This window comes from Eublepharis macularius, chromosome 2 (assembly GCF_028583425.1).
Source record: "Eublepharis macularius isolate TG4126 chromosome 2, MPM_Emac_v1.0, whole genome shotgun sequence".
Classification (NCBI taxonomy): Eukaryota; Metazoa; Chordata; class Lepidosauria; order Squamata; family Eublepharidae; genus Eublepharis; species Eublepharis macularius.
This window is the reverse complement of record NC_072791.1, coordinates 67,918,090-67,939,987: the sequence shown is the minus strand read 5'-3', so window position 1 is coordinate 67,939,987 and position 21,898 is coordinate 67,918,090. Positions and strand designations below refer to the sequence as shown.

Below are 21,898 nucleotides of genomic sequence, written 5' to 3'. Positions count from 1 at the left end.
TTACAGCTTAGGAGAAGAGCAGGAACTCTCCCTCCCCCAGCAACAGTTTTCCAAGCCCATTTGCACTCTCCTTTTTTTATAGAAGCCATTCCCTGGAACTGCCATGTGACTGCATAGAGAACGAGTTGGCTCTGTAGAGAACTTGTAAAAGAAGTAATGTGTAGAGTGACCCTCAGCCAGCTATATGTTAAGTCATAGCTGAATTTGAGATAAGGCTACAAGTCTTTTCAAAGAGGATGAATTGTGTCCTGGACTGAATTTGATCTATTCACTATAAGCTAACATTATGCACACAAGACACAGGGCAAGCAAGTGAGGCAATATTATAAACAATGCATTAAAAGTGTAACATTGAACAAAGCCATACTAAATTATTTTAATAGATCTAACATCATTTACTGCTGAAATGTGTCAACCCTTAAGGGCAGAATATATCTGAGGAGGTCACAGAAATAGTGATGCAGATGGAATGAGGGGACCCTTTCACCCCTGAAAAGGGTTTGCTGGTTATCAGGGAGGCAGGACAGAGCTGCAGCAAGGAGTGGAACCCAGAGAGACTCCCCATTCCCCATCTTCCCTCTTGCACCAGTGAGAAAGCTGGTAAGATCGAACCCAATTGTTTTCAGCAAAGGAGAATGGGAAATGCACACATGACATAATTACACCAGAACTGAAGCAAGAGAGCTCTACTCTTCCTGGTTTCATTTCAGTAGTATAGGAGACCGGGAGTGCATTCTGTTCATTTCTATCAGAGCTATGGAGGGTGGTTGAGCCAAGATTCCCTCAGTTATCAGTCTATCAAGTACACTCTTCTTTAATAGCATTTCAGCACCATATTGTAATACTGGCTTGATGATCTCAGAAGACTGAGTGTCATCAATAATCCCTTAACATACCACCTCCTGAAAAATTTGAGTTCCTTGACTTCTCCGCTGGATGCATACCCGAAGTGAGAGGATTACAAAAAATATCCATAAATAAGCATTATGAAAGCCATTATCTCACGTTGGCAGGATGGTCATAAAAATAGTATGACACAACAATGACTTCTTCATATCATCTCATCCCAGGAGTCAATCAGGCTCTAGACTGACCTATCAAGCCAAACACTTCGTCTCTTCAGAATTGCCTTCTCGATGCCCTGCAGGATCAGGTCTTTGCTACAGAGGGCGTTATAAGTAGCTAAGTTTATCAGCTTGTCAAAATCTTCTGCACAGTAAGTTATGTGCGTTGTTGCATAAGGTGAACCGTCCTTGCTCATCTTTAATTCACCTTCATTCATTTCTGCAGGAGTGCGTTTCTCTCCTGAAAAGGAAGAAAAGAAACAACTGAGGAGCAGGGCTTAACTTGAGCTTCTAGAGAGCCAACAGATACTTGGTTTAGATGGGTGGCCATGTTGGCCTGCAGTAGAATTGCAGGATTTGAGTCCAGTGACGCTTTAGTTACTAACAAGATTTTCAGAGAGTCAGAGCTCTCCTTGTGTCTGAAGAAGACAACTCTGACTCTCAAAAGCGTACACTCTGAAAACCTTGTTGGTATCTAAAGTGTCACTGGATTCAAATTGTGCGGTCCAACAGAAATTGGTTCCACACAGGGGTCATTTCGTAGAAAAAGAGCGGGAGGAACTCATTAGCATCACAAATTAGCATAACTCATTAGCACATGCCACACCTCTTGACATCACCGGAAATGTGTCATTAGCATAACTGATTTGCATGTGCCACACCCCCTGACATCACCTATCCTGGCTGTTTTGGACCCAATCCTGGCCATTCAGGGCCAAAATTGGGCCCAAAATGGCAAAAGGGGGGTGAAAATGGCCGAAAAGGGGCTGAAAATGGTCAGGACTGAGCCGCTGCTGAACAGGAGCGTGATCCACCACCCGTCAGAGGCCCAATCCAGGCCATTTCAGCCCCAATCCAGGACAAAATGGGCCCACAGTGGCCGAGAATCAGGTGGGTGGGGCCACCTGACATGTGACCTCTTTGGGGAACTGCTGGAACTGTGTACCTGCACGTTCCCCCTCGAAATGAGCCCTGGGTCCACAGAAGATTTCCTCCTTCTTATTCTGTGCCCTCTTTCCCTGGGACCAACAAATGCATTGTTAATATACTCGGTGGGCTGGATCCAGCAAGTTTTTTCAATCAATCTTGCCTCTTTCCCCTCTTGCTATAATTTCCATCCCACGTGGCCTTTGTCTATGCAGGTCTCATGATCTCCAACATAGCTTTTTTGGTAGTCAAAGGGATCCCTCTCATCCCTTTTTCAGTAATGGAAAAACTCTGCTTTCATGAACGACAAGTGTCATGGGCCATATTACAGAGTTAAGATTTGTTTTGTATGGGGCACAATGGTGAATTTTTTTCTGTTTAGGAGGGATATTCATTCATTTGCTTAGCACAGATGGGCAGATTGGCACCCAAACAGAAAGTGCTCATCCTTAGAGCTAATCCCTAAAGCAAAACGAAGCAGCTTCTATGCAATCTCCCCCAAGGCTGCTGCTTCTAGACAGCTGCAAAACTCAGATGTGTTTGTATCTCTGCAAACAGTTTACTTTGCCACACATACTTAGTGTACAACTTAGCCATTGAAGAAAGCCGTCTTCCAGTCACTGAGGAACACTGCTGAAGCATCAGCTGATCATTCTTCACTAACTGTAAGCATGCAAGCAACTATGCAAAAGTTGGTCACTTTACAGCCATTGCAATATGCTCTAGAATAAACCTTAAAAACTACATAAATTTCCCTCATTTTACAAAACACTTTATAGTAACAAGGAATGAATTTAGAAAGATTCAGAGCTACCCATAACTTTGTTTGAGGGAGTAATTTTTAAAACAACATCTAAAGGCAATATTCTTCAGACCTCTAGTTTAGAGCATGTCTTTGGAAACATTGTGCATCAGTTGTTTCTTTTGTGTTCTATATCTGAATGGATCTCAAATATCTTGTGAGATCTAGAGGTACCTCATCCTATGACCTTCGGCATCCAGTGGCCCCATTTGCACATCTGGTTCTGGACCCAGTCCAGAAACCCATTTGTGAAGCAACAGAGTAGGTGGCTGTTGCTGTGCCCATGAAATTTCCTCACCTTTCCCTGATATAAGAGTAAATAATTCAGCACAAACATACCTTCTAGTGCCCATCACCTTTTGGAGGGGGAAGGACTCCCCCCCGCCACACACACACTCTGCAACTATGTGAAAACATTTATATTAAAAAAAATTGTGTGTTTTTTCAAAGGATTCTCCAAGGAATTTACCTCAGGAATTATACTTCTGGAATCTCACTAAGCCAAGAACAATTGTTGCTTACTTCTGAAGGAAGGTTTTAAGGTAATGCAAAGTATTTTCAAATATAGTCTAAAATTTGGTGTGGTATGAAAGCTTGTTAGAGTTTCGGGTTGGCTAACCTCCTGCTTGTAGACTTTTACAGCTGCCGTGTGAGTCTGTAGCTCAGAAACCTAAATGTGTTTCTGTCTGAGACTCGTATTTGCTTCTCTCCAATTAACAGTTTGAGGCCTATAGGGGAAATGAGAATCTTGGCCCCTAAATTCTTTCCACATACTCTCATAGGGAGCAAAGTACAATCTTATGGTGCGTCGTTGTGTGCAGATGGCTCTCATTTTTTGCACACATTTATATTATAGGGGCCTGGATTAATTCCAGTCATTACATATAAGTCAGAGTTATGCATGTTTTCAAACAAACTACATTTTTTGCAGCAGATAATATTATTTAACTAGTGAAAAGACATAGGCAATGTTGACTACATGGAGGCTTTAGCTGGTGTAGCATTATAGTAACTTTGCAAAACTGCTTTAAAACCTCTAGGACACTTCCTGCTTCATAGGCGACCATAAATTGATCAGGTGGTTCAGATATAACCATTATGTGTCTTACCTGCCTAACTGGAATCAACCATAATCCACCTGGTAAGCTGTACCCACAGGGCTGTAGCATTCACACACACACACACACACACACACACACACACACACACTGTTCATGGGCTCAGGAAGTGTGTGACAGTTGCTTGGACATGCAGAACCATCACAGAAGTTAGGGATACAAGCATTCCTGAAGATCGTACATAGTCTAAAATTGGGGATTACTTCTACCCCACTGCTTCCCAGCCATTTAAGTATTAAGACAAAATGTTTTGGCTTGACACATACCTTACAGTTCATTACTATGAAAACCTGTATCACCATAAAATGACATCTTTAAAACAGTCTGTTAGTATCTAAACAGAAGCCTTTTAGTACCTTAAAGATAACAGAGCTGCACTAACCTGTAATTGTTGTTCATCAACTTGTCTTTTGTGCAGGAGCATATGGGATTTGCATATGCACAGGCCGGCCATGGATGTCCCCAAACTCCTAGAAGCACAGACACTCACCTAGCCTTTTTGTGGGCTTTCCCCCCAGGTGTGGCTATAAAAGGCAGGGTGAGCAGCTCCCTCTCTCAGTTCTCTAAGTCACCAGTGCAGAAAGAAGGTAAGAAAAAAGAGTTCGCAGCAGAGAAGGAGGGAGGGATGTGTGCCTGCACAGAAGACCATTTAATGAACAGTTACAGGTAAGTGCAACCCTGTTTTCATCATGGTGTCTTCTGTGCAGTCCCACATTAGTAAGCTAACTTACCCAGAAGGTGGCCGTGAAGCTCATTATTAGAAAGACTCTTCTGGACTGTTTTGCCACCAGCTGCATCCCATGTAGAATCCATGTCAATGGCATAATGCTTGGTGAACGCTGATAGCATTTTCTAGGTGGCTGCCTTGCACAAGTCGACGAGAAGGATGTCTAATTTGAAGGCTGATGGTGGCCTGAGTCCTTGTGGAATGAGCTCTTATATGTAATGGATATAGTTCTTTGGACTGCTTATAATAAGTCTTAATGAGCCACACTATCCATTTTGAAATTGCCTGTGCAGAGATTTTCTGGTGCTTTGTGCTCCATTTAAACAACATAAAGAGATTAGGAGCCTTCTGAAAAGAAGTTTGTCCTGTCCAGATAGAAGCACAAGGCATGTTTAACATCCAGAGTGTGCAAAAGTCTCTCTGCATCCTGAAGTGTTGGAAAGAAGACAGATAGGTCAATGTCTTGGTTCATGTGAAAAGCTGAGATGACCTTTGGAAGAAAGGGGAGGCTGGGACAGAGAACGTCCTTATCTGAGATCATCTTAAAGAAAGTTGGGTCAGATCTCAGGGTTTGCAATTCACTCACCCTTCTAGCCAAGGTTATAGCAACCAAAAAGGTTCTTTTAGCTGCCAGCATCTTGAGGGGGCAGGAAGCCAGAGGCTTGAATGGTTTATGCATGATCGAGGTGAGAACTAAGGAAAGACTCCACTGGGGAACAGTCTGGACACTGGAGGATATAGGTTTGCTAGTTCTCTAAGGAAGGACTTGCACTCTGGCTGGCAAAGAGGGATTATGTTCTTATGGCAGGTAGAAATGGCCACCAAATGGAGGAATTAGCTAATCCTCAGTCCTTTAACTGGACCAAACAGTGCATAACAGAAGGTTATGAGGCAGAGACAGGATTCAAATTGTTGTCTTTGGCCCAAAGAGAGAATCTTTTCCATTTAGCTCTCTGTTCATCCACACTTCTTTTAGGAGAGCCCACCCTTCACTCATTCCTTTCCCTTCCAGTATTTTTGTCTATGGAATAGTTCTCATCATATCTTTAACTTTATTAAAGTTTGCCCTATTAAAATCTAACCTGAGCATTTGGCTACAAACTCTGTTTGTGCCCCACAGCAAAAGGAATTCTAGGAGGATGTGATCACTCCTCCCTAAGGTTCCCACCACCTTTACCCCATCAACCAACTCTTTCTCGTTGGTTAATATCAAGTCCAGTATGGCTGAGTCCTTTGTTGCTTCCTTCACTGTTTGATGATGAGCCAGTTCCAATTGATTGTTATTGTCAGACAGAACCAAGGAATCTCTATGCCTTTCAGCAGGCCGTACCAGAGACAGTGGCAGCAGGGAGAGAGCTGTAGATGGTTCAATGACGTCAGGAATCTCATCCTCTGAGATAGACCCAAAGCACAGCAACATCTGGGAGTTGGTGACAGAGTTCTTGGAATGCTGGATGGACTTGATGGAATCGAGGCATTCAGACCTGAAGAAGAGGATTTCTTTCTTTTATGTACCTTCTGTGTTGAGGGTTTATCAATATGCTTTGACTTGAGTTTAGCCTTTTTAGCAGGTGGAACCGATAAGGATACGACTGGAATGGACTGGTCCTTCTGAGCTGTGTCAGGTGCCAAACATCCTGGTGGAAATGAGGAGGCCCACTCTGGGTGCTGCCGTTCTTTATCTGTGGCATTGTGACCGGAGTTGGTGGAGCCCTTCAGGGCTAACTCCCAAAGAACCACTTTAAGCCACAAAATAGTAAAGAGTCCAGTAGCACCTTTAAGACTAACCAACTTAACTGTGGCATAAGCTTTTGAGAACCACAGTTCTCTTCGTCAGATGCAGTTTTGAGAACTGTGGTTCTCAAAAGCTTATGCTATAGTTAAGTTGGTTAGTCTTAAAGGCGCAACTGGACTCTTTACTATTTTGCTACTACAGACTAACATGGCTAACTTCTCTGGAAGTTTAAGCCACAACATCCTTTCATAGCGTGCTTTGGGCATGGATTGATTGCATACTGCACACCTCAAGATGTCATGGCCTTCACCCAGACAGAAGAGGCATTTTTGTGCCCATCCAATTGGGTCATCTTCATCCACAACAGGAACACTTCTTCAAGAGGACATTTGATGCCATGGATCTCATGACATGGATCTTGATGCCATACAACTCGATATATCTGAGGAGGGGAGAAAGGAGAAGTCCTTCTTCGGCTACAGCAAAAGAACTGAGGAAGGGAGCCACTCGCCCTACCTTTTATAGCCATACTTGGGGGGAAAGTGCACAAAACGGCTAGCTGAGTGTCTCACACCTCTAGGAGCTTTGGAACATCCACAGCTGGCTTGCGCATGCACAGATCCCATATGAGACTGCACAGAAGACATAACATGGGTTGTTTTAGCATAATTTTGCACAGACTACAGTCCACTTCATTGTGACAGTTTATGCTAAAATAAAAATGCATCATCCCTTGAAGTGTCACAAAGCTCCTATTTTTGCTCCAACACCTACCCCTCTAGCTACCTACACCTGTGGAACTCTTTGTATACTTGTATTCATTTGAAATATTTCAATTTCCCTGCCCACACCCGTGCTCCTCCCTTAGTAGATGCATCACAGTGTTTGTTCACACTACTCCAAACTAGCACATATTGCAGATATAAAATCCCCTCCGTTTTCTTATGGAGACATGTTATTTAAATACCTCAAATGTGCATGTAAAGATTTAACCATAGTGTGTATAGGTATAGTTGTAACCATAGAGTTTTGGGCAAATGCTAGAGTGTTGCCTAATGTAATGACCATCACCTCCAGGTCATCATGCCATTGGTGCAGCACTGATCACATAGGCTCATTTCCCCCAGCATTTTCCCCCTGGTCCCAGTTGAGTGGTGGCAGGAAAAGCTGGCAGGGTGTGGGAGGTCTCCCGCCAAAGCAAGAGACCTGGTATGCATACATTTCTCAAAGAAACATATTTACAACCAAAATGATTTCACTTACATCATTTATGAAATGAAGGTTTTCATTATTTCTTTGAGGTTACATGTAGGGTGGGGTGAATAGACTCCATACAAGCAAAAAGAGCCACAGGGTTGGGAGTTCAGTGCAGCCAGCCTTCACATCCTGCTCTAAAGATAGCACACACAGCAGGTTTCTCACCACCACCTAACTTTGCTAGACATCTATCTGTCATGACAATGAATAACCTGCTTTCCGGATATCCCAGCAGGTAGTCCTTTGCTCAGGCCAGTCCTTAACTACTAATAAGGCCATCAAGCCTCCTGCAACTCACACCTAGAGACTCAGGGGATGGAGCCTGGTAGCTCAGAGATGCTGCCTTGTCCTTGTGTAGGCATGGGCAGAGACTGCAGACACTTGGTAACTTGATTAATTTACATTCCCACTGGGATACAAAGCAGCTTACAACATCGTTATCTGCTGCTCCATTTTAAAAAAAGAAAACATGTGACTCTCTTTCCACCTGAGATCTAGTCCTGACTTTTAAAATACTTCCTATTTGTCTTTAAACTATTACCACCAACCTGGAAGAGTCCTTATAAACTATCCAATCCAGCCTCCTGCTCAAACCCAAAGCTAGAGCATCCATGGTAGATGGCTCTCCAACCATGGCTTGAAGACCTCCACCCACCCACCCCCGGTCATTGTTTCCATTGTCAAACTACTGTTTCCGTTTCTTCTAATGTTCAATTTAAACCTATCCTGTTGCTTAAGTTCATAATATCGAGTCTTGACCTCTGGAGAAGCACAAAACAAGTCTTTGCTTGCATAGACATATTATACTGTTAACTGTCTCTCCGTCACTCACCCCTAGAAAGAGAGACATGGACAGTGGAACGTGATACAGGAAAATGGGAGCAGTAGTTCAGATTTTAAAATAGAGAAGCAATGCTTATTCTGTGAACCTAGGCAGATCATGAGAGGGAGGGTAGGAAGGGTTACATCAGTGCTTAGTTCTCGTGGACCCTTCTTACTCACCTAGGGTAATGCCAATCACCACTTTGGAGTCAAGAAGCAGTTTTACCCAGGCCAGTTTGGCTGGGGATCCTGGAGGTGTGTTGCCATCTTCTGGGCATGGAGCAGATGTCATGGGGTGGGGGAGGTAGTTATGAATTTCCTGTAGGGGGTTGGACCAAATGACCCTGGAGTTATCTTCCAACCCTATGATTCTAAGGCTAGGGTTAGGCATCTTAGAAAATAGCTTGCCCTCATCTTCTGACTCCTCAGCTTAACACTGAACTTCTGCCCCTAGACACAGCAAGTCAAACTCTTGATGTATTGTCGAAGGCTTTCACGGCCGGAGAACGATGGTTGTTGGGGGTTTTCCGGGCTGTATTGCCGTGGTCTTGGCATTGTAGTTCCTGACGTTTCGCCAGCAGCTGTGGCTAGCATCTTCAGAGGTGTAGCACCAAAAGACAGAGATCTCTCAGTGTCGATACTGAGAGATCTCTGTCTTTTGGTGCTACACCTCTGAAGATGCCAGCCACAGCTGCTGGCGAAACGTCAGGAACTACAATGCCAAGACCACGGCAATACAGCCCGGAAAACCCCCAACAACCATCAAACTCTTGAGTTCTGTCAACTTTATACACAAGTGCAGGTGGTGCAGAGTACTGAGATTAGAAGAACGTTAGTAGATCAGCTCCTTCTCTCCTAGTTATTATGGTCAGGACCTTAAAGCTGAAAATTAGTTCACTGGCATTCCATTTTCTAGCCTGTGAGATGACTGAGTAAGGGCAGTATCACACACATACATACAATCACTGGTTGCCCTCATCCACCACCAGTTGCTGTCACCAGTGGAAGAGCAGGCTGATATTTGGGCCTCGAGGCAAAAAAAAAACACCCTCTTAAGTGTACTCCAGGCCTAGCAGTCTCCATCTCTGCCGGCTAATAATACTGAACTGTCAACATATAGATATGGCCTACAAGTTTTTTCTTTTACTCACTCATAAAGCATTTATGAAATGATCTTAGTTGGAACAGCAAATAAGTTTGGATTAAATAAAAACAGAGAAAACAACTCTGGGAACATTCAACATAGAGAATGCTGTAAAAAGCATACAGGATGAGGAACACTGAACTTACCAGGTGCCTTGTATTCTTTGAAGCTGCAGTTTATCAGTGGGAAATAAATCACAACTGGAGCTTTGGGATTATCTTCATCTGAGAACACGTAGCACTCCTTGGGGTTCTTTCGGTCTTCCTCAGTCAGGTTTATTTTGGGGAAAGGGATTCCTTGCACTTCGCAATATTTTGCCATCATCTCCGTTTGCTGTATTAGATATCCAATATACAAAGTTGAAACTGACACAGATGACACACAGGTCATCTGAGCTCTACTCCGTTGCCAGTAATTTCAGCCAGTCTCTTGCTAGTAAGGTTGCCATATGCCTCCTGGCAATGGGAGAACTTCATGCCCCCCGCTAAACTGAGCAGCAAGAGAAAATAGGGGGAAATGGGGGGACACTAGCAACTCGACCTGCTGACATCACCTCCATCACAACCAGAAGTGAAGTCAGCACACTGACACTCTAGCAATTAGTTAAAACCCTATGGTTTAACCACAGACAGAGGTGAGTCTCCCACTGGTTGCCATCCCCATGCTGCAACCCTACTTGCTAAGATCTTCAGGGGTCCACTGCACATTAGACTTGCGTAGGATGATCTGAGGGCCACAGCCAGGACGGCACTACCCTTAGGGGTATTCCATCATATCCATGCATAGAAAAAATATTTTTCCTCACCTTAAAGATATTGAAAAAATCATAATCCAGTGCGACAATGACATCTACATTCCTTTCAGGTCTGAGAAGTGGTAAGCCGCTGTTGTTAAGAAAATAGCCTACGTCTATTAAACAGAGGGATTTTTCACTTGGCGTCAGCTTGCCTGGAGCACCATCTAAAATGGTATCTGAAAAAGCATTTTCAATCTTATTAGCACATTGTTGGAACAGAGGACTGGTGATCATTTACTTCTAAAAATACATAACAAGACTCTAGGCAATTAATTTTTGCCACCCATATGTTTCTTCATGCTACATACAGCACCTCTGGAAAATCACCCGATTAATTTGTATTGGCTACAATCCACAAAAATTTTTCCTGCACAAGCCCCAGTAGAATAAGTGGGACTTGTACTAGACAAAAATGTTAAATATGCTTTAAATTATATCAGTTGTATGGGAACAGTTTTTGAAAAAAACCACACTTAATAAAAATAAAAACAACAACAACTTCTAAGATGCTTAAAATCTTACATGTATTTACTATTAGAGATAAGGCCGAGAGAATACAATCTTTTAGCTCCAGAGGAGTTAGCCGTGTTAGTCTGTAGTGGCAAAATCAAAAAGAGTCCAGTAGCACCTTTAAGACTAACCAATTTTATTGTAGCATAAGCTTTCGAGAATCACAGTTCTCTTCATCAGATGCACGGAGGGAAAGAAGAAACTGGTCATATATAGAGGAGGGGAGGGAGGAGTAGATGCAAACAGCTCTCAAACAGCTCCTTCTGATATGGAGATCAGTTTGCTTCTGTAAAGGTTCAGAGGAGTTAGAAGTGCTAGTCTGTAGTAGCAAAATCAAAAAGAGTCCAGTAGCACCTCCAAGACCAACCAATTCCACTGCAGCACAAGCCTTTGAGAATCACAGCTCTCCCCGCCAGATGCATCTGACAAAGAGAACTGCAATCCTCGAAAGCCCACGCCAGGTGCCACTGGCCTCCCCCTGACCCTGCTTCTGTAAAGGAAATCAGTTTCCTGTGATAATGAGAATCATTCATAGTCCCTATTCAGTCCCAGCTTGACAGAGTCAAATTTACATATGAATTCCAATTCAGCAGCTTCCCGTTGGATTTTGTTTTTGAAAGGTTTCTGTTGAACTACAGAGACCTTTAAGTCCTTGATGGAATGTCCTGGTAGATTGAAGTGTTCTCCCACTGGTTTCTGGACGCTGCCATTTCTAATGTGAGATTTGTGTTCATTTATTCTTTTGCGTAGAGGTTGGCTGGTTTGTCCAATGTACAGAGCAGAAGGACATTGTTGGCACATGAGGGCATATATCAGATTGGAGGATGAGCAGCTGTAAGAGCCAGAGACAGTGTAGTTGATGCCATTGGGTCCTGTAATTGTATTCCCTGGGTAGATATAAGGGCAGAGCTGGCATCTGGGTCTGTTGCAGGGCCTGGTACCTGTGCTGGTGACTCTGCTAGCCGATTCATGATTGTAAGTGAGAAGTTGTTTAAGGTTGGGGGGCTGTCTGTAGGCAAGGAAAGGTCTTCCACCCAGGGCTTCTGAGAGAGAGGTATTATTTTCCAGGATGGGTTGTAGCTCACTGATGATATGTTGGATGGGTTTGAGCTGGGAACTATAGGTGACAACCAGTGGTGTTCTGTTGTTAGTTCCTTTAGGTTTGTCCTGGAGCAGGCTGTTTCTGGGTACTAGTCTGGCCCTGTTGATTTGTTTCCTCACTTCATTTGATGGGTACTGTAGCCCCAAAAACGCTTGTTGTAAATCTCTTAAGTGGGAGTCATGATCAAGAGCATTGGAGCAGATACGGTTGTAACGTAAGGCTTCCAACGGGAAGCTGCTGAATTGGAATTCATATGTAAATTTGACTCTGTCAAGCTGGGACTGAATAGGGACTATGAATGGTTATCTCATTATCACAGGTAACTGATTTCCTTTACAGAAGCGGGGTCAGGGGGAGGCCAGTGGCACCTGGCGTGGGCTTTCGAGGATTCTCTTTGTCAGATGCATCTGGCGGGGAGAGCTGTGATTCTCAAAGGCTTGTGCTGCAGTGGAATTGGTTGGTCTTGGAGGTGCTACTGGACTCTTTTTGATTTTGCTACTACAGACTAACACTTCTAACTCCTCTGAACCTTTACAGAAGCAAACTGATCATATCAGAAGGAGCTGTTTGCATCTACATATCAATAGGAGCTGTTTGCATCTAACCCGCCCTTCCCTCTCCTCCTCTATATCTGACCAGTTTCTTTTGGCCCTCCATGCATCTGACGAAGAGAACTGTGATTCTCGAAAGCTTATGCTACAATAAAATTGGTTAGTCTTAAAGGTGCTACTGGAATCTTTTAGCTGTTTTCCATCTGACTGATGATTTGTGACTTGCTCTTCCCCATAGAAACACAGGGCAGCATACATGTTCTCCCCTGCTGCATTTGATCCTCCCAACAGCCTGTAAGGTAGATCAAGCTGAGAGAGGAAGCACACAGTCACCCATTGAACTTCTTGGCTGAGTGGGAATTTGAACCTGGGAAACCCCACCCAATATTTGTTAAATATTTGTTTAACTTGTGACCTGGTGCTTACCTTTAAAATAATTGAGGGGGGAGACAAAACAGCTTCCCAGTGTGCATGGAAACAGGAAGACTTATCATTCCCTCAGTTGGTGGTGGGTGAGTAGCGGGAATGGGGGGAACATCATCATAGAGTTTTTCCTAAATGCTAGCATCCCCTGGCAACATGCTGATGTCATTTCCAGGAGTAACATCAGTGTGTCAGGATGCTAACATCCTCCCCTTCTTACATTTTTTTCTCTCTGCCAGCCAGCTGAACCATTCCACAACCTAGTAAGTCTCCCCCACTCTCCACCAGTTGCCAAGGGGACCTCACAGCCCTAAAGGCAGGAGTACCATCAGCAGTCCTTTCCTTCCACCTCACAGGCTCTCACTAGCAGAAAAGGGCATGGGCAGGAGGACTGCTTGTCTTACTGCTGGTTCCACATTTCTTCAGAACAAAGAGGTGTAAAAAGCCCAATGTCTTCCAATAAACACCTTTTTCAGAGGCAATGAAGTCCAATCTCCTTTCCCTACCCAGAGTGTTCTTTCTTGTGGTTCTTCATCCAGAAGACAAAGCTTTTTCCCCCTTTCCAAGGTTAAATCATTTTATTGAGAATAAGCTCGATGATCACTTTTCTTATTTGTGTCCCTCTATCTCCTGGGCTACCACTTCTGAATCTATACAAAACTACAAATCTTTCACAGAAAAATCTATGCTGCTATGCTGGACTCCTCAGACGTCCACAGTCCGAAAATGGGAGTACAGCCTTTCAACTGATTCAATTTTGAAAGTCTAAAATCTTCAGGAAGCAGTAGTTACTAAGTTACCTTTCCATTCCACAAAGTTTTTCTGTTGCAAATAGTCAGCATCAAATTCAAAGCCTTTCAGGAAATTATAAGCTGCCCCTTTTAAAGGGCGATCAGTCAAAATATCATTAAAAATTTCACAAAGTTTCCCAGAACTAGAGCATGGAGGCTTATAGACAGTTGTGTATCCATCTCTGAAGGTATTTTCTTCATCTGAAAAATAAAGAAAATAAATCTGAAATTTTTCCCTTTACTTTTATAACATTTTTAAGATTGTTTAGGTATTCTTCCACTGTCCCGTTTTTCCACTGCAAAACTGAGACGCTCCCTGGAAATACAAAAATATAAGCAAAAGTTTTTTGTTTTTGTTTTTAAACGTCCTTGAATTATGGAGTTGAAAGGCCAAAAAACCACTACATTCAACCCACATCCCCTCTACTGCAAATCAAGACCATGTGCATATTGGACTCTGAAGGCTCAACATTTGCAATCCAGACTGCATTGTTCTTCAAGCATACTGCAGGAAGTTATTTGCAGAGCACGCAGCTTCAGATGATCTGAGATGGCAAAAAGACACAAGAATTTAAGAGCAGCCCTACTACATCAAATCAAGACCCATCTAGTCCACCATTCCATTTCCAAAAATGGCTGGCTTGATTCCTCTAGGCATGAAGGTGACAGTTGTCTCCTGCGGTTTTCTCCAGCACCTGGTATACAGTTCTGAAGATGGAGATGCCTTTTAGCTATCAGAGCCAAACCTGTCTCCTGTGGATTAGTATAATCAAATTAAGCTTACGGACTAAAAAAAACGCAAAGAAATGTCTTGGATCCATCAAAACTTTCCCACTGACAGAATGAATTTATGTCAGCTGAGCATGACTTACACACATAGGCCACTACTGTAGCAGCCCCCACCCCCCAACAGCAGGGGGGTCACAGCACTGCAGGGGGAGAAGGAATCAGCAAAAATCAGCTTTGATACAAAATGTCTAGAATTATTCCATCCTTCTTGAACCAGATTAGGAACTAAGGGGCCTGGGGAACAAGAGTGATTTTCTAATGCAGCCCTTCAATGGAAAATTCTAATGAGCTCTACATAAAACATGGGGCCACAAACATGGAACATTCCAAGTAGATATTCAGCATTTTATAAGTTTCTTATTATGTTAGTTTTGACAATAAATTGAGCTCTGTAGTCAAGATTAGTTGTAATATCTGGGCAATCTCCAGGCTACACCTGGAGGTTGGCAACCCTTGTTTGACTACATGTTAGACAGTCCTTGGATTATTTCTGGGGCTCTCATTAAGACTTTCAGTCATACATGAGTTGTATGTTCTCTCCTGGAACTCAGAGTGTCTCTACACTTAAGTGACTTACTTTCTGTGTGGTCAAGTGTACTCTGTCTTCCTAACAATGCACAATGGGAGAACAAGTGTAAGATCTTTCACTTGAGCTTCCCTGTGTAAGATGTCTTGTGTAGAGAGACTCTCAGTTCTCAGAAGCATGGGGATACAGTTCAGATTGGGACTGGCACACTGGGGGAGGGTGTTTATGCCCTTTCCTGCACCATTTTCCTGACTTGAAATGGCCCCATGGGAGCTATATTCCCTAATGGGGCACTGTGTGTACTGATGGAATAAAGACAGGTTCCCCAGTGGAGCAAACAGCACCCCTTGGGAGTCATTTCAGGTCAGGAAAGTACACGGAGGAAGACAGAAACTCATTATCTCCTTGTGCCATGGTCCTGATCCCATATTAACTGTCTGCACCCCCAATCCCCTTCCAATGGTCTACTTTGTTATTCCAGTGCAAGCTAAGGAAGATAGAGTAGGATTCCACATGTAAATACAATAGCACAATAATTTATTTGGAAGACCACCATTTTACTTTTTTAATTTGCCTTTTTAAAACACAGAACAGTTGTATAACCAATAAAGAATAAAGTGGTTGCTATCGAAGTTCTTACACTTTTCTGCCATGTCTCTGACCCATCGTTCCCAAAATTCTTCTGGCGACGAGGACCAGTACAAACCATCCAGCAAGTTCCGTGAGAAAATATTAGTCCAGATACCTATAAAGTCAATAGCATAGGAAGACAACTGTATTAGGTCATATTAACCAATTAACATCTCACCAGAATCAATAAACATGAGCTCACTGAAACAGCAAACTACTTTTGATCATGGCTGATAGCATGATTTCACTTAAGAAGCATGGTTTAGAGAGCAATATTCCAAACCATTGGTCAAGATATTATGATTTGCCAAAAAGAGATGAGATGACATGGACTGGATTTAGAGGACTGTTATATCTCCTTCACATTACAACTTTTGCAGGCACCATGTGGCAGAATTCACATGGAAGCAGCCTGTCCGAAGAAAGTTTAATATATGATGGTGTAATGCAATACAGCCCTGTTTGATCTAAAGGTTAATTTGGAAACTAGGTGTTCAGTTCTCCTAATGAAATGCACCTGGTCTGAGATGTTCTTGTTCCCTGTTATCTCCTCAAGGGCATCCAGCTAGGGAAAAGGCACTAATTAATTTTAGAGCTGGGTGTGGGAAGGCAGGAGAAGTGATGACAATTCTGGAAGATTCCCTAAAGCAAGGTATTCCATTGGTTAACACCAGTCATATGACAGAGCAGCTACAAGTCTACAACTTGGCAGGAGTCAGTTTGTACTTTTTCGGCCTACGGATCTTTTTTTATGAGGCACCCTGCATCTCTACCAAGGGTTATGTATTATTGGCCAGAATGCTTTGCTACTGCTCAACCAATTGCTGTACACTGTGGAGCAGAGATGGGCACAAAACAGAACATGAACCAAAAAGAACCACGAACCGGCCTGTTTCATGGTTCACGAACCAGCAGTTCATGGAAGCTCCTTTCCACGAACTTCCAAACTGGTATGCCAGTTGATTTGGTTGGTTTGTTTAAAAAAGCAATGCTCCTTTCTTTGCCACTGCAAAGCAGCGGGGAAAGGGGCATTTAAACCCACGGATCAGCTGCTTGTCAGGGAGAGCCCCAACAAGCAGCTGATCATTTAAACAGTGGGACTTGGCTGCCTGGCTGGCTAGCCAAGCCCCACCTGCAGTTTAAATGGCCATTTCCCCGACAAGCACTTGATCTGCAGGTTTAAATGCTGCTGCTAAGCAGCACGGAAAGGGGCTTTTAAACCCCAGGAACTACTAACCGGTTCGCAAACTTGCCCCAGTTCGGGGAAGTTCCTGGTTCCTGGTTTGTGAAAATGCATGAACCACGAACCACACGGTTCGTTTTTTCACGGTTTATGCCCACCCCTACTGTGAAGTAGAGTTGCCAGGTCCCCTGGAGCTCAACCAAGGGAACAGGATGGGGGGGTCATGGAGGGCGTGAGGGGCATATGGGAGGCCTTCTCTTCCTTGTTGCTCTCACACGGTCCAAAGCTCCTGGGCCCATTCCTGGCACTCCCCTCCCCCCAGCCAGGTGAGTGGTGGCAGGGAGCAGGGGAATGATAACCCTACTGTGGAGTAAATTACCAACTGAGCTTCAGGTAACAACTGTATTATTTAGGACAGCTAGCTTAATTTGTTATTGTTGTTGTCGTTGCTTAATGATCTGCTGGAACTGTGCTTTTTAAAATTGCTTTTGCTTAATTGTTAATTAATAAAAATGTTCTATTTACTAAGCAATAGTTTTTATTTATGAGTAAGACCACAGCAAAGGTTTTTTCTGGTAGCTTTGCCAGGTTTAAAGGCTCCTCTGGGTTCCAGACTTTGGATCCAAATAAAAGATGACCATCTTGCCCCTCTGGAGAGTTCAGGCTCAGCAAGAGGGGACAAGGGAACGTCACAGATAATCTAAATTTCAAATATTATTTGACAAAATGAAAAATATTAATGGATGAAAAAGGGCAGTTGAAGTCATTGTGCACACTGCCCTTTCATGCAAGCAAGTTGCATATGGATGCCACCTTCATATGATAACAAATAGGTATGACATTTATGAGAATGTCTTCCTTCTATTAGCACATGAAATTACTAGCAACATGGTTGTCTGGTTCCTCCCATGCACACCCTTTTTAACCCTTCCAGGGTTGAGGACTACTACACATTCCCCTCTGGCATTTGAAAATTTCAGTTTTGAAGTGGTTTTGCCAAGGATCATATCTCTTTTTTCCTATTCTCTAGCTGCAATTCTATGAATAATTGCCTGGGAGTAAGACCAATTGAATTAAATGTGGTTTACTTTTGAGTATATCTGCTTAAGATTGTATCCGGTATTCATCTTTTCCAGATGCTACATTTGTGATACTTTTTTCCCATTCAAAACTTTTATCTTTCAGACAGAAACTTGTAACCAAGAAAAAAAGCAGAAGGAATTTTATACTGGGTGAACTAGAATAAAAATATTTTGAAAGAGCCATAACTAAAAACTGAAGGTGAAAGGATTGCAGAGGCTGTGTATATTGAGTTTGATACACACATTCATACACAGTGTAGTCCTATACAGACTTGAAAGTCAATGGCCTTAGATTAGAGTTACTTTGCATAGAATTGCACTGATGAATACAACATTATAAATTGTTGTTAACTTAATGAATCCATTTGTTCCCCAGTATGATTTCACTGAGGTGGACGGTGCTTGTTTTCTTCAAAGCTAACAGATTTGACAGCACAGGTTTGCCAGAAACAGGAATGAGCTTCCCGATACCACTGATGTTGCCTGCTGCATTTTTCAGTTTATAATGCGTAATAGGTTACCTTCCAGATAACAAATCCGGGACTCTGGAAACTTCTTTACCAGCTTTCCCATGAAGAACTCACTATCAAAATCTTCAGTACGAACGTAGGTACCATATTTCTGAAACCCCACTTCATAAGGATTGAACTCTATCCATTCTGCAAATACAGAAGATTTAATGGCCCTCTTCTAAGTCAATGACACAAACCTTAAAACAAAAAGGCCATTCCTGGTGGATGTTCCTGATGAAAGACGTAACAATCAGAATATGAAAAATTATAGGGCCCAATTAAATAACATTTTTTTATCTGTGCAAAATTAAGGCTAGCCTAGAAGAGGGCCCTCTAGATTGATACAGCTAATCTGGCCACCCAGATTCACATCACAGTAACTCTACTGTAATGCAATTTACATAGGTCTCCCCTCAAAGTCAACTTGAAGACTCCAGCTGGTGCAGAATGCCATTGCTCATTAATTATCGGGATCTAAGCAAAGTATGCATATTACTCCCATTCTGCAGTCACTCCATTGACTACCCATCAAGCTCAGCTCAAGGTTTTGGTCATCACATACAAAGCCCTTCATGGCCTTTGTCTCTCATATATATGCCTCTGTATTCCTGTATTAAAATTTTATGCTTCGTTTCAAATTTCTGCCATGCTTACCCTATTGTATTGATTATTGAATGTCCCAGCTGTTGATCGCATGGACTTTCACTGTGTAATCCGCCTTGAGTATCAGTGAGAAAGGCGGACTATAATTAACATAAATAAATAAATAAAAATAAGAAAATTTCTGACTACATTAAAATTGAATAGCTCTGGGTATAAAGAACAGCATCTACAAAAACAACTGAATAATATTATTTTCCCTTAATACATTTGTACGTAATTTTTTTATTTAAACCATTTTTAACTTGCCTTTCAAGCTAATTAGGACCTCAAGGCAGCAAACAGTTAAAAACATTAAAAATAAATTTTTATGACACATAACAGCATTTAAAACATACAGCGGAAGAAGGGTCAGTAACAGAATGTCAAATGAAACAAACAAACAAACAAACAAAAGTCTTTACCTGCTGACCAAAGAGGATGATAGAGGGGGAGAAATAAATCTCCCTGGGAAGGGAATTCTACAATTTTGATGCCATGACCAAGAAAGCCCTTTCTAGGGTTGCCACTTGCCTCCTATCTCAGCTCATATACCACAGGCACCCAAATCAGAGCCCACAAAGATGATCCTATGATATACTGGCCTCAAATAGTATAGAGCTTTAAAGACACTAGCACCTTTAACTGGGCCCAGAAGAAAACTGGAAGCCAATTTAGAACAACCAAGACTGGAGTGATATGGTCCCTATGATGACCCACTTCAGTTGGCATTCTTGCTACAGCATTCTGCACTAATTTTAGTTTCCAGACCCTATTCAAGAGCAGCCTCAAATACAGCACATTGCTGTAATCTAATCTAGATGTTACCAGGGCATGTACCGTAATTACAAGATTTTTTTAATCCAGGAAATGCCACAGCCAGCTCACCAGCTGAAGCTATTGGACGGCACCCCAAGTCCTGCTCCCACCTGCTTATCCAGTAGTAGCCCTGGATCCAGCAGCACCTCCAAGCTGCAAGCCTGCTCCTTCACAGGTGTGGACCTAGCAAGTCAGTCCTTTCAATCATCAATAGCACTTCTGTCTTGTCAGAATTAAGTTTATTATTTATTATTATTATACATCCCATAACTGCTTTAAGCCATTGGTTCAGGGTTTCCACAGCCTCCCTGCAATCTGCTGGAAGCACAAGATAACACTGACTATCACCTGCATATCTCTGGATGACCTCACCTACCTTTCCTTTTCTTTGAACCTCCTTTGATCCAATGATCTTGAGCAGCGGATATGTAGTCTTTATTTCTTTAAGGAAAATATGGTGGAGAGATACTTGGCCAAAGCCAGCATAGTCCTTGGATCTCTATCCACCAGAAGATAAGGGACTATATTATCCTTCAATACAGTGGGAAGTAGTTGAGTAAAAATAGGGTCAATCAACAAGTTGTGATAAAAGTTATAATAAGGACATTCCAATATTATTTGGGACAGGGAATCAACTTTTTCAGGTCATGATGGCAAAGTATGAATAAGACCTCACCAACATAGAGCCGGGGGACAAGATGGAACCTTGAGGAACCTAGGGTTGCCAACTTAGAGTTGGGAAATTTGTGAAGATTTGGGGGTGGAGCCTGAAGATGGTGGGGTTTGGGGGAAGGATATTAATCAGGATATTAATCAGTTGGGAAGGGGCAATTTTTTTTAATGGTAACCATTTTTACTGGTAGGTAAACAAGGAACGCTAGTTTATTTTGAGGTTATTGAATTCAAGTATAAAACAGAATGAAAACAGAGAAGAGGACTACTCTCTATTTTAAAAAGCGGTAGCGTTCACTCAATATCAAAAAGCAAACTGCTACCCTCTATGATCTAACAAACATTTAATGCCACCAGAGTTCCATATAGTGTGCCTATCAGAAGTCTTCTGTCCATGCATATGCACTTCTTCTATCTGCCCTGAGCCTGCAAAAGCAGGGAGGGCGGAATATAAATATAATAAATTAAATTAAATTAAATTCTGTGATATGTCCACACAGTCTCTATTGGCCTGGAGTACTAAACATTCAGCACAGAATAAGTCATAAGAACAAACAGGCTGTAGTATGCCATCTTGAAAACCATTTGTGTTAGTAATAAGTATTTGTATTAGTGCTGTAAAGAGGTTTGGCAAATCTTGCACAACCAATTCCCATAGACACACCCATTCCAGGAAATGATTTGTGCTACAAAACAGAATGGAACCCAGATCTTTTCAGTCCAATGTCAATGATCTGTCTGTACGCCCACCTTTACTTCAGTCTTTAAATGATCCAAGAATTCAGTAGTTAAAGAAGCTCACTCAACCAGAGATTGGCACCTACCTCTGAAGTCAAAGGTGCTGATATTTTTGTCTTTGACGTTTATGGCTGTGTAGATAGGCAAAGGGTTCTGCCCTTCATTCAAAGCTATGCGTTGTTCTGTAAGTTTGCTGTTCTTTGGCTAATAGCAAAATAAATATGGAGAAATGTAAATACACATTAAAATGCAGTAAGAAAAACAAATCTTGGCTTTAATATCAGAGAAACAAGTATCTCCTGAGTCCTGAATAGAGATGGGCACGAACCGCATTACGAACTTCAAAAACCCACGAAATTGGCGATCGCACAATCGTGAACCTGTGATAGGTGATTGTCCATGGCCAACGAACCAGCGTTCGGGAGAGGCCTGGTTTGGTGCATTCAGACGCGGTTCGGGAAGCCAGACACTCAGGCACCAGCAATCAATTCCCCTGGCAATGGAGCCGGGGGAATGCCTGAACTCTGTCTGCACTCCTT

General features: G+C 42.6%; 1 protein-coding gene across 1 annotated transcript in view; it reads right to left on the bottom strand.

Annotated features, from left to right (window-relative positions):
- Positions 1 to 247: 247 nt before the first annotated feature.
- LOC129323395 (cytosolic phospholipase A2 beta-like) overlaps positions 248 to 21,898 on the bottom strand; it is an 84,665-nt gene continuing 63,014 nt past the window's right edge. Inside the window, exons 14-20 of the mRNA XM_054969929.1 lie at positions 21,446 to 21,563; positions 18,501 to 18,638; positions 15,725 to 15,829; positions 13,779 to 13,970; positions 10,402 to 10,568; positions 9,743 to 9,929; positions 248 to 1,305 (exon numbers count right to left, since the gene is read on the bottom strand). Coding sequence (XP_054825904.1) covers positions 1,085 to 1,305; positions 9,743 to 9,929; positions 10,402 to 10,568; positions 13,779 to 13,970; positions 15,725 to 15,829; positions 18,501 to 18,638; positions 21,446 to 21,563 — 1,128 coding nt within the window. The 3' untranslated portion in view covers positions 248 to 1,084. The remainder of the gene's footprint in view (positions 1,306 to 9,742; positions 9,930 to 10,401; positions 10,569 to 13,778; positions 13,971 to 15,724; positions 15,830 to 18,500; positions 18,639 to 21,445; positions 21,564 to 21,898) is intronic.